The sequence below is a fragment of the Pseudophryne corroboree genome, chromosome 10 (assembly GCF_028390025.1).
Source record: "Pseudophryne corroboree isolate aPseCor3 chromosome 10, aPseCor3.hap2, whole genome shotgun sequence".
Lineage (NCBI taxonomy): Eukaryota > Metazoa > Chordata > Amphibia > Anura > Myobatrachidae > Pseudophryne > Pseudophryne corroboree.
The window spans coordinates 79,296,569-79,310,391 of NC_086453.1; the positions used below are offsets into that span (position 1 = coordinate 79,296,569).

The 13,823-nt window shown below is 46.0% G+C and overlaps 1 protein-coding gene across 2 annotated transcripts in view; it reads right to left on the reverse strand.

Annotated features, from left to right (window-relative positions):
- Window positions 1-495: 495 nt before the first annotated feature.
- The window catches only part of LOC134965028 (phospholipase A2 inhibitor and Ly6/PLAUR domain-containing protein-like), a 39,860-nt gene continuing 26,532 nt past the window's right edge, over window positions 496-13,823 (reverse strand). For both annotated transcript variants that reach the window (XM_063941614.1, XM_063941613.1), the window contains exons 4-6: window positions 4,646-4,789; window positions 1,403-1,546; window positions 496-815 (exon numbers count right to left, since the gene is read on the reverse strand). In XM_063941614.1, the coding sequence (XP_063797684.1) occupies window positions 619-815; window positions 1,403-1,546; window positions 4,646-4,789 (485 nt within the window). In that variant the 3' untranslated portion in view covers window positions 496-618. The remainder of the gene's footprint in view (window positions 816-1,402; window positions 1,547-4,645; window positions 4,790-13,823) is intronic.

A 13,823-nucleotide genomic window follows, 5' to 3' on the forward strand; every position in this document is an offset into this window, starting at 1 on the left:
AATTTATCACTCATTGATAAATAAGGGCATTTGTGGGCCTTAATTTGCATAGAAGGAATGTGGCGTAGGGGGTAATATTGAATATAAAATATATGGAGTTTGGACTCTAGCAGATACTAGGAGAAGACATACTGTATAGACTAATTAGGATTTAGCAAACTAATTAGGATCATAATTAGGGTTCAGTTATCCTCTGATCGTTAATTGCATAGATCAACTTATGGTGTGCCCAACTTCTTCCTGGGGACAAAGAACAAATTTATATACAATACCACAGAGAATCTCTTTTTACAGATATCAATAACAGTGATGTTTAAATACATATTGCATTTAGTTTCTAATCATACAATATGGATTTATTAAAATGTCACCTAATGCACAAAGAAACTGACATTTAAAGATAAGAATATTTCCCCAACGCCCAGGAGAGTGCCGACAAAACCACAGAATAAAAGTACTGTACAGACACAGGACTGGTAATCACTTTCTACCAGCCAAGTTTTCAAAAGCATTTTATTTCCATTAATAGCTACACAGGCCAGCAAGTGATCCTTCGACTTCTGGTTACAGCTCTACTCAAATCGCAACTTATTGACCATTTCACATTGTGCTCGTCCTTTATACTGATGGGAGAACAGCAATCATCTGACAGAGCAGCAGAAAAGGAAGAAGGTTGTATATTTGGTATCTCAGAGCACCACTACTAGCTCGGAAACATACTGCCGATACTGCTGTCACTTTGCCATCTACAAGCTTCTGGCTGTGAGCTGTGGCACAGAAGTTCTTGCTTGCGCAGCCCATGATAACCGTTTTTCCTGAAAGACATAATTAAATATATTGACCAAGTAAATGACAGTAACTCTGCAAAAACTTGAAACATTAACCAAAACAGACACCTCTGAAGAGGACAGTTAGGTAGAACATTCACTTACTGTGCATCTTTCAAATGATAAAAAGCTCTGCAAAACCATTTTCCGTCCCGGTTTTAAAAATCTCTCTCATAAAAAAAAAAAAAAAAAAAACCACACACACACACACACACACACACACACACACACACACACACACACACACACACACACACACACACACACACACACACACACACACACACACACACACACACACACACACACACACACACACACACACACACACACACACACACACACACACACACACACACACACGGCCCAACGTAATAACATGCAAGTTAATTTGCAGGATCAAACTTGCACAATATTTAGGTGCGAGTTTGTCCTGCATCTCGCAAATGTAATAGTCTGCAAATTAGAGTGTTTCAGGCTATTAAAAACGAGAGTTTGTGAGAGAGAGAGGGACACATTGACATTTGTTTGGATGCCAAAACCAACTTTCCCTAATAGTGTTAATTCATACTCACCCTGGTCACTTGTCACCTCATATTCCACGCAGTATTCCTCACTGTTGGTGCAGTTTTTGACTGCTTGGGTAGGACACTGGTCTATGTCATGGGCAAGACAGGCTGGACACTGAATGCCATTTTGGACCTTTTTTGAATAATTTACTGAAAAATATGAATTGTATAACGGTGCGCTTCAGTGCAATGCTATCCAGACAACCCACAAGAATATTTTTACTCATTGCCCATATTCCTATGCATATCATTAAGAACCTTTAATGCCTATGAGACAGGAGTGATGCATCTACTAATCTGCACTCTATGGATTGTACAGTTCAATAGCTTTAATTGAAGATCAACTTCAACTGGTCATTCTGTCTATTGTTCTACAAATACCAATAAACATTAGTTTATAGAGGTCCATAAAATAGCACCTCCCTGGATCACACAGAAGATGTTTTATAAGTATACTGTTGGGTGACTAGCGGATATGTAATAGGGCCAACTGAACAATGTACAGATCCCTAATGCTGTTTGCAGATGTCCAGTAGTAGATAAATATTCATACTGTATACTGAGACCCACACCCTCCTAGGGAAATCTTACTGAATAAGATAATGCATGCCACTTTAATTTTAATTAAGTGCCCTTAAGCATGCTGTAGAGAGGTGTTTGAAATGTTGCACATTTTGAAAAAATTACACAATTTGCTGACACTAACCAACATGTTGACCTGACTGCTGACATGGTGATGGGTGCAGCAATGATGCCCATTGACATGCTATGCTTACCACCCTGTGAGGAAATGGAAATGTGACCAACCCTTCCAGTTAAGGGTCCTACACACAGCATGATTTGAACAATGAATGATTTTTCATTAACGATTTTTTTTGCATACACACTGAACGATTTGTATGATCGATTTGACATTGCAAACATCGATATCGTCCAACTTGGCTTGCAATGATAGACCAATGATAGACCAATGATAGACCAATGATGGACTGCGGGGACGCACATCGTTCCTCCACACTGAACAATATATAGTGTTCATTTTTGAACGATATTGTCCATATCGTATTAAATATCTAACAGTGTGTAGGGCCCTTTACTGCTATACACAGCCTCCAACCAACGGTTAAGGCCATTTACTAGAACACAAAGGCCGGGATGTAATGAAGTCAAGTTTGGTGGCCATGCGAGATGCCAGCATGTTTTTTTTAAAGGGGCAATCATGTACAAGGCTAAAACATGCCTTGTACACAATTGCCCCTCTAAAAAACATACGAGTTCAGCCATCATCCTGCACGGCCGCTGAACTTGTACTTCTATACATACCGGCCTTTAGGTTTAATAGAATTTGTATGTGCACAAAGCTGCTGTATTATACTGCAGCCATTTACTCAATGTTGTAAAAATAGGATTTTAAATACCTGCTGGTAAATCTTTTTCTTGTAGTCCATAAGGGATATTGGGGACAGAGTTAGTACGATGGGTATAGACGGGTCCAAAGGAGCAAGTGCACTTTAAATTTCTTCAGCTGGGTGTGCTGGCTCCTCCCCTCTATGCCTCCTACAGGTCAGTTTAGAAAAAAGTGCCCTCAGGAGAGGATGCACACTCTGCAAGCTCCAGAGTTTTTCTTCAGGCTCTTTTAAACTTTTATTTCTTTCAGTATGCTGCTTGGGCAACAGCATACCTGCACAGTGGGAGTTTGGGGGTGGGGGGAGATGGTCACCGGCCTCTTGAGGTGAAGAGCAGTTTCCATGAGGGGTTGTTTGTTCAGCGGGGCATGGTGCCTTGGCTGTCGCAGCATACCGTACACCCCTAACGCTGCCTGAAGGTGATCATCTGTGGTGAAGACACACTTTGTTCACTGTGCGGCAAAAGCGCAGGTGAGGCATACAGGTCCCTCCTGGGGGGGGGGGGGGCCCACTTGGACCCCTGTGTGAGACTGGCTTCTTACATGGTACCAAGCATTTATGTGAGGTCACTAACATTTAGGAGACCTGGCCAGTATAAAAGTTACACAGTAGCTCCGGTGCCATAGCGGGGGGCAGAGCTACATCAGAGTGGGCTCAGCGGCATTTTGGCTCCTTCCACTGCATAAGCAGCAGCCTCACACAGAGCTCCTCCATAACGGTCACACGCTGGATCACTGGTACATGGTGTAGAGGGGGAGAGCTGCTATTTTGTCCACAAATATCATATATATATTTTTCATTAGACAGACTTGCTGTTTATAGGTTTGATATATAAAACGCTGAAAGCCTCACTGGGGCTATGCAGCGCTGGGTGCGATGGTGTCCTCTCTCCAGTGTTTCCGCTCACATGCAATAGGGCAGGCTTGTATTGTGTTACAGGCTGTGTTGTATGTGTATTGTACCTGTTTTCTTTTCACAATGATAAAACAGAAGTTATGCAGTATGTGTAATGCTAGATTTTCCCCTAGCTCATATGACTCCATATCATGTGAGCTCAATATCATGTGAGCAGTGTAGTCAGTAATCACAAAATGCTAATAATAATGTGGGAGAGAGTCCAGAGCCCTCCTTGTTGGGGGCTATCAAAACTATGATGTTTGATACGTCATCTCAACTCACTGCAAATGCCAATAAAACTCAGGAACTGCAACAAGTAGTGGCAAATCTAGCTGTTAAACATTCCCCCTCTGTCCACTACAGGTGCACAAAAATGCATGAGTGGACCCTGTTGGAGGAAAAATGTGCTTTACCTGCACTTCTATCAGATACTGATTAGACTTCAGTATGACGGTGCCCACCCACTCCAAGGGGATCTCACGGTGGGAGCTCAATTACATAACTACAGCCACCTCTGGGACAGTTCCTGCCAAGATGTCTGGGTAAGGGACCTGATCTCTCAGGGTTACAAGCTGGAGTTCGATGGTGCTCCTCCCCAATGATTTTTCAAATCTGGCTTGCCAGCTTTGCAATATCGGCGTGTTATGATACTACTGGCCATCAACAAGTTGGTCCAATCCCAGGTAAAGCAATATTTCCTCCAACAGGGTCCACTCATGCACTTTCCACACCTTCTCCTGAATCCACTTATACCCCATTATAGGCCACACGCATCCTAGGTTTGATACATCTCAGAATACAGTGCCTAGTGCCTTATAGCAGAGCAACGCCGTTCAGAAAACATCACAGGATCAATGTTGATAACCATTCAATGTCTAAGGCAATACTTTACAATAAGGCTATATAGATTTGTATTTATAATGTGGCCCAGGCCTTGTGCACTCACAGGTAGGTGTGGGCGGTGTGCAGGAGTTTGCATTGCAACACGTGCTAAGTGTTTCAGTGGTGATGAAGCTGGACATACTTCCATATGCATTACAATGATCAGCATACCCACAGCTTCTCTCAAAGGTTTGCGTTTGGTCTCCAGCTAAAGAACAAAATAAAAGTCAGCAATCATATTGTAAAGACAGGATATCAGGTATCCACAGTTACATGAAATATCATCAGTACTTAGAAGCAAATTAGATATTCAAATATATAGCTATACATGTTATTAGCATATTTTATACATGCCAGTAATATTTTAGGACTTGTTCCTTACACTCGGATCATTCACTCCATAGATAAATAGATAAATGACCAATCACTTGGCCCGATTCAGGGTTATAGGCAAAGCAGTTTAGGGACAGTTGCAGATTGTAACAGCTCATTTTGTACAACCCCTTTTCAGGTAAATATCGTCCTTCAATGCAGCAAATTGTATTTTGCCATTTAAAATAAGATTTTACTCACCGGTAAATCTATTTCTCGTAGTCCGTAGTGGATGCTGGGAACTCCGTAAGGACCATGGGGAATAGACGGGCTCCGCAGGAGACTGGGCACTCTAAAAGAAAGATTAGGTACTATCTGGTGTGCACTGGCTCCTCCCTCTATGCCCCTCCTCCAGACCTCAGTTAGGATACTGTGCCCGGAAGAGCTGACACAATAAGGAAGGATTTTGAATCCCGGGTAAGACTCATACCAGCCACACCAATCACACCGTATAACTCGTGATACTATACCCAGTTAACAGTATGAAATATAACTGAGCCTCTCAACAGATGGCTCAACAATAACCCTTTAGTTAGGCAATAACTATATACAAGTATTGCAGACAATCCGCACTTGGGATGGGCGCCCAGCATCCACTACGGACTACGAGAAATAGATTTACCGGTGAGTAAAATCTTATTTTCTCTGACGTCCTAGTGGATGCTGGGAACTCCGTAAGGACCATGGGGATTATACCAAAGCTCCCAAACGGGCGGGAGAGTGCGGATGACTCTGCAGCACCGAATGAGAGAACTCAAGGTCCTCCTCAGCCAGGGTATCAAATTTGTAGAATTTAGCAAACGTGTTTGCCCCTGACCAAGTTGCAGCTCGGCAAAGTTGTAAAGCCGAGACCCCTCGGGCAGCCGCCCAAGATGAGCCCACTTTCCTCGTGGAATGGGCTGTTACTGATTTAGGATGCGGCAATCCAGCCGCAGAATGCTCCAGCTGAATTGTGCTACAAATTCAGCGAGCAATAGTCTGCTTAGAAGCAGGAGCACCTATTTTGTTGGGTGCCTACAGGATAAAAAACGAGTCAGTTTTTCTGACTCCAGCCGTCCTGGAAATATAAATTTTTAAGGCCCTGACTACGTCCAGTAACTTGGAATCTTCCAAGTCCCTAGTAGCCGCAGGCACTACAATAGGTTGGTTCAAGTGAAAAGCTGATACCACCTTAGGGAGAAACTGGGGACGAGTCCTCAATTCTGCCCTATCCATATGGAAAATCAGATAAGGGCTTTTACATGACAAAGCTGCCAATTCTTACACACGCCTTGCCGAAGCCAAGGCCAATAACATGACCACTTTCCACGTGAGATATTTCAAATCCACAGTTTTAAAGTGGCTCAAACCAATGTGATTTTAAGAAACTCAACACCATGTTGAGATCCCAAGGTGCCACAGAAGGCACAAAAAAGGGGCTGAATATGTAGCACTCCCTTTACAAATGTCTGAACTCCAGGCAGTGAAGCCAGTTCTTTCTGGAAGAAAATAGACAGCCGAAATCTGGACCTTAATGGAACCCAAATTTAGGCCCATAGTCACTCCTGACTGTAGGAAGTGCAGAAAACGACCCAGCTGAAATTCCTCTGTTGGGGCCTTCCTGGCCTCACACCACGCAACATATTTTCGCCATATGCGGTGATAATGGTTTGCGGTTACTTCTTTCCTGGCTTTTATCAGCGTAGGAATGACTTCCTCCGGAATGCCCTTTTGTTTTAGGATCCGGAATTCAACCGCCATGCCGTCCAACGCAGCCGCGGTAAGTCTTGGAACAGACAGGGCCCCTGCTGTAGCAGATCCTGTCTGAGCGGTAGAGGCCATGGGTCCTCTGATATTATTTCTTGAAGTTCTGGGTACCAAGCTCTTCTTGGCCCATCCGGAACCACGAGTATCGTTCTTACTCCTCGTTTTCTTATTATTCTCAGTACCTTTGGTATGAGAGGCAGAGGAGGGAATACATAAACCGACTGGTACACCCACGGTGTCACTAGAGCGTCCACAGCTATTGCCTGAGGGTCCCTTGACCTGGCGCAATATCTAGTTTTTTGTTTAGGCGGGACGCCATCATGTCCACCTGTGGCCTTTCCCAACGGTTTACCAACAGTTGGAAGACTTCTGGATGAAGTCCCCACTCTCCCGGGTGTCGGTCGTGTCTGCTGAGGAAGTCTGCTTCCCAGTTGTCCACTCCTGGAATGAACACTGCTGACAGTGCTAATACGTGATTTTCCGCCCATCGGAGAATCCTTGTGGCTTCTGCCATCGCCATCCTTTTGAAGCAGAGGCCTTGCCAGACTTAGGGCATTGTAAATGGCCCTCAGTTCCAGAATATTTATGTGTAGGGACGACTCCTGACTTGACCAAAGTCCTTGGAAATTTCTTCCCTGTGTGAATGCCCCCCAGCTTTGAAGGCTGGCATCCGTGGTTACCAGGACCCAGTCCTGTATGCCGAATCTGCGGCCCTCTTGAAGATGAGCACTCTGCAGCCACCACAGTAGAGATAACCCTGTCTCCAAGGACCAGGGTATCAGCCGATGCATCTGAAGATGCGATTCCGACCACTTGTCCAAGAGGTCCCACTGAAAGGTTCTTGCATGGAACCTGCCGAATGGAATTTTGCTTCGTAAGAAGCTACCATTTTTCCCAGGACTCGTGTGCAGTGATGCACCGATACCTGTTTTGGTTTCAGGAGGTCTCTGACTAGAGATGACAGCTCCTTGGCTTTCTCCTGCGGGAGAAACACTTTTTTCTGTTCTGTGTCCAGAACCATCCCCAGGAACAGCAGGCGTGTGGTAGGAACCAGCTGTGACTTTGGAATGTATAGAATCCATCCGTGCTGTTGTAGCACTTCCCGAGATAGTGCTACTCCGACCAACAACTGCTCCATGGACCTCGCCTTTATAAGGAAATCGTCCAGTACGGGATAATTAAAAACTCCCTTTTTTCGAAGGAGTATCATCATTTCTGCCATTACCTTGGTAAAGACCCTCAGTGCCGTGGACAGTCCAAACGGCAGTGTTTGGAATTGGTAATGGCAATCCTGTACCACAAATCTGAGGTACTCCTGGTGAGGATGGTAAATGGGGACATGTAGGTAAGCATCCTTGATGTCCAGGGATACCATGTAATCCCCCTCCTCCAGGCTTGCAATAACCGCCCTGAGCGATTCCATCTTGAACTTGAATTATTTTATGTATGTGTTCAAGGACTTCAAATTTAAAATGGGTCTCACCGAACCGTCCGGTTTCGGTACCCCAAACAGTGTGGAATAGTAACCCCGTCCTTGTTGAAGTAGGGGCACCTTGACAATCACCTGCTGGGAGTACAGCTTGTGAATTGCCTCTAGCACAGCCTCCCTGCCTGAGGGAGTTGTCGGCAAGGCAGATTTGAGGAAACGGCGGGGGTGAGACGCCTCGAATTCCAGCCTGTATCCCTGAGATACTACTTGAAGGATCCAGGGATCCACCTGCGAGCGAGCCCACTGATCGCTGAAATTTTTGAGGCGGCCCCCCACCGTACCTGGCTACGCCTGTGGAGCCCCCGCGTCATGCGGTGGACTCAGAGGATGCGGGGGAAGAATTTTGATTCTGGGAACTGGCTGACTGGTGCAGCTTTTTCCCCTCTTCCCTCGTCTCTGTGCAGAAAGGAAGCGCCTTTGACCCGCTTGCTTTTCTGAAGCCGAAAGGACTGTACCTGATAATACAGTGCTTTCTTAGGCTGTGAGGAAATCTGAGGTAAAAAATTTTCTTCCCAGCTGTTGCTGTGGATACGAGGTCCCAGAGACCATCCCCAAACAATTCCTCACCCTTATAAGGCTCTATGTGCCTTTTAAAGTCAGCATCACCTGTCCAGTGTCGGGTCTCTAATACCCTCCTGACAGAATGGACATTGCATTAATTCTGGATGCCAGCCGGCAAAATATCCCTCTGTGCATCCCTCATATATAAGACGACGTCTTATGTTCGCAAAATAGTATCCCTGTTTGACAGGGTTACAGACCACGCTGCAGCAGCACTATCTGCAGGTCTCAGTCTAGTACCTGAGTGTGTAAATACAGACTTCAGGATAGCCTCCTGCTTTTTATCAGCAGGTACCTTCAAAGTGGGCGTATCCTAAGACGGCAGTGCCACCTTTTTTGACAAACGTGTGAGCGCCTTATCCACCCTAGGGGATATCTCCCAGCGTAACTTATCCTCTGGCGGGAAAAGGTACGCCATCAATAACTTTTTAGAAATTACCAGTTTCTTATCGGGGGAACCCACGCTTTTTCACACTTCATTCACTCATTTGATGGGGGAACAAAACACTGCCTGCTTTTTCTCCCCAAACATAAAACCCTTTTTTAGTGGTACTTGGGTTAATGTCAGAAATGTGTAACACATTTTTTATTGCCGGGATCATGTAACGGATGTTCCTAGTGGATTGTGTATATGTCTCAACCTCGTCGACACTGGAGTCAGACTCCGTGTCGACATCGGTGTCTGCCATCTGAGGGAGCGGGCGTTTTTGAGCCCCTGATGGCCTTTGAGACGCCTGGGCAGGCGCGGGCTGAGAAGCCGGCTGTCCCACAGCGGTTACGTCATCCAGCCTTTTATGTAAGGAGTTGACACTGTCGGTTAATACCTTCCACCTATCCATCCACTCTGGTGTCGGCCCACAGGGGGCGACATCCCATTTATCGGCATCTGCTCCGCCTCCACATAAGCCTCCTCATCAAACATGTCGACACAGCCGTACCGACACACCGCACACACACAGGGAATGCTCTGACTGAGGACAGGACCCCACACAGCCCTTTGGGGAGACAGAGAGAGAGTATGCCAGCACACACCAGAGCGCTATATAATGTAGGGATAAACACTATCACTGAGTGAATTTTCCCCAATAGCTGCTTGTATAAACAATATTGCGCCTAAATTTAGTGCCCCCCCTCTCTTTTTAACCCTTTGAGCCTGAAAACTACAGGGGAGAGCCTGGGGAGCTGTCTTCCAGCTACACTGTGAAGAGAAAATGGCGCCAGTGTGCCAAGGGAGATAGCTCCGCCCCTTTTTCGTGGACTTTTCTCCCGCTTTTTTATGGATTCTGGATTTATAGCCTCTGGGGCTATATATTGTGATTTTGCCAGCCAAGGTGTTTTTATTGCTGCTCAGGCGGCCCCCCCCCCCCCCCCCCCCCCCAGCGCCCTGCACCCTCAGTGACCGGAGTGTGAAGTGTGTATGAGGAGCAATGGCGCACAGCTGCAGTGCTGTGCGCTACCTTGGTGAAGACTGAAGTCTTCTGCCGCCGATTTTCCGGACCATCTTCATGCTTCTGGCTCTGTAAGGGGGACGGCGGCGCGGCTCCGGGAACGAACACCAAGGACGGGTCCTGCGGTCGTTCCCTCTGGAGCTAATGGTGTCCAGTAGCCTAAGAAGCCCAAGCTAGCTGCAAGCAGGTAGGTTCGCTTCTTCTCCCCTTAGTCCCTCGTTGCAGTGAGCCTGTTGCCAGCAGGTCTCACTGTAAAATAAAAAACCTAACATATACTTTCTTTCTAGGAGCTCAGGAGAGCCCCTAGTGTGCATCCAGCTCGGCCGGGCACAGAAATCTAACTGAGGTCTGGAGGAGGGGCATAGAGGGAGGAGCCAGTGCACACCAGATAGTACCTAATCTTTCTTTTAGAGTGCCCAGTCTCCTGCGGAGCCCGTCTATTCCCCATGGTCCTTACGGAGTTCCCAGCATCCACTAGGACGTCAGAGAAAACAGGTTGGAGCTGAAGTGCCAGCGGTCAGGATGCTGGTGGTCGAACTACTGACCGGCATCCCAATGGGTCTGGAAACAATAGTAACTAACCATCCCCCCGACCCTCCTCGGTGGTGCCTATATCTAACCCCCATTCCCGCAGCCTAAACCTTATCGTCCTCAGTGGTTGCTAAACCTATTTTTCCCCCTCCCCCCGAAACACAAGTGAATGCTGAAAAACCAGGCTCATGTGACCCATGACCAAGCTGTTTCTGGTCACACATGACTGCTACTATGCCAGGGCCACTATACAGCCCCAGTCAATCCCTGCTTACCATCGATAAGGGGCTGAACATGCTTTGTGGGTTTACCCTAGTACCAGGTGCAGATTGGGAACAAAAAGCGGCCCTGGAAAAATTTGTACTAGTGGCCCCACATGGGCAGCACCAGATGTGTAAGGTCTAGCCATGGGCCATGGCAGCAGCACCCTCCCCCCAAGACTTTCCAGATAGTGGGCATGTCCAGCATCAAGGGGTAAGTTAAAAAGAAATAAAATTAAATATTATGAGCACATTATATGATACATCTTCAGAATTTAGGAAACTATATCATTCTTTAGAACGATATATTTTCTTGCTTATTACACCAACTGTATCCCAATCACTATTCACTCAATCTTATATGTCAGCCAAGCAGACAGACAGAGCATACACTAGATCACCTGCAATCACAGGCTAAGTGGCAAAGTAATTATCATATATGTAAATTGTTTGCCATCTTTTTCATCATGTCTATAAATAGGGCCACATGTCCTCAAACAAAACAGGCCCTGCGGGTGCGTCGGCCCACCGGGAATCTTCCCTGTAGACCATATGGCCAATCCGCCTCTGCCTAGTACCGATATTTCTTGGTGAATGAAGGGAAGCGGCAGCGCTGCGTTAGAGGACAGAGCAGTGGTACTTTCCATCAAAGATCTCCTCGGTAACTGATGCTAGGTGGCAGGTGCTGCGAGGATGGAGGCAGACCTTTTTCCCACCAGAAGCAGGCTGGGAGGTGGTCCATTACCCCTATAAGACAATGGGTGAGTGACATTTCAAGAGACCGATCCACTTAAGGGAGCATCCAGCCCCCAAGAAGAACCTTCAGTAACATGCACTACCAGCTTTGGGGACCATCAGAAGGTGACTGTATGCATTTGGTATGGGGTTACCAGTGGGCGGGATCCAAGCAGTCAGCATACCGATGCCGGGATCCCAGCCACCAGAATGCCGACAGGGGGGCAAGCGCCACAGGTTGTATTCCCACTCTATGGATGTCGTGGACACCCACGAGTGGAGTGGAAATAGCCCTGGGCCCACTTTATGGCATTCTGGTGGTCGGGATCTCGGCATGCTGACCGCCGGGATGGCAACTACATCCCATCTGTACTGCCTTAGTATTGCAAGCTTATACTACACTCCAGCTGGAAGCCACAGTTGGTTAAAGAGACTGGCTTCATAAGGTGCAGGCTAGCCACAACAGAACAGTGTATACTACAGCCCACTGTATTGCGGGAGCTCATTCTATTCAAAGGTTAACTACATAACGGTTGAGGCCCTACATGATATAAAGGTGCCATTACTATTGCTAAACCTATACCAGAGAACGGCTATTGAGGCTGCCCACTGTCAGGCAGGAGAAAGGCTCAGCCAGTTTGTAAGCAGATATCAGCAACATATCATCTGCAGGTTCAGCTAAGACAGCTCAATTAAGCACTCTCTGCTGTTTGATATCTGTTTCCTACACAGAAAGAAGGGGTGTGGATCATAGATTCAACCACACTTAGGTCAACAGTGACTAAGTTGACACCTGAAATAGGTTGACACAAGCATTAGGTCAACATGTACAAGGTCGACATGAGGGTTTGGGGGGGTGTTGTGTCTTTCTTCGTAGCGTGACCGGAACCCCAATTAGTGCACCGTGTTTAACATTCCCAATCGTAGTCCACGTGGATCGTAAAGTATGAAAACGTTAAAAAAAAAAAAAAAATAACTCATGTCGACCTAGTGTCCATATCGACCTAATGCATGTTGACCAATAGTGGTCGCCCTAGACACTGGATACCGAAAGAGGATAGACCGAAAAACAGGTTACAGGAATAGTAATTGCCGGAGATAGAATTCTGCTGGAATACAGGCTAAAAAGATACTTAGTTGCTAGTTCCTTAAAGTACATTACAAAATATCAGCCAAGAGTACAGCAAAAAGATACTTTTATTTATTGTAAAAGGAATCCAAACAGTTACTGCACGATCAAATAATTCCATGAAACCATTTGTAAAGACTTATACCATGTTCTCATTGCCGCCCCAGCAAAAATCACGGGTTTTTGAAATGATCACAGATCTAAACTCATTACACCCCGTTCACACTGCACCAACGACCCGGAAATTTCCCAGGTCGTGACCATTCACACTAAACACTGGTCTGCCCTGGCAACAAGTGTGATGCATGAAAAGAACAGCTTTGATTGTCTGGTAAAGATGATGCCATTTAAAGTGGACTTTTTTTTGTTTTAACACTAATAGGTGGATGGGAACTGCACACTGCATTGCTGTAATCATTGCCGATGAGACAACTTTGTAGCCCGGAGTGCCTGTTTTTTGTTTCATACAGCAACTCAGAGCTTGGTGCAGTTGCTAACACTGTGCTACCTGATACAATGTCATTTCCGGAGGTGAAGGGTGCAATTTATGGCTGAGATGTCTACTCTCGACTCTGAGGCATTAGATCATGTGACATCCGACGTCCTTTTAATGCTGCAATCAGCAAATTTTTTCCACACACTGATAGAAAAAGCCAGGTCACGCCGTTCACACTGGCGGCTATCCGTGTAATACATGGAAATTACAGTTCAAAAGACAGAGATACAAATCCCGGGTCAATAGACACGAAAAGATGCAGAGACACCCGTTCACAATGAGAGATGACCCGGGTCATCAGCGCTTGCCCTGGTAATATCCCAGGATTTTCTGGCAGTGTGAACGGGGTATTAGTTGCATTTATGTAATATTCCTAAAGATTACAGGAAATACATCACCTGTAAAGATCCCAACTGAACTTAATAACTTGGCCTAATTAGGAACACAGTGTTTAGTGGAAAATATGTTTACATAT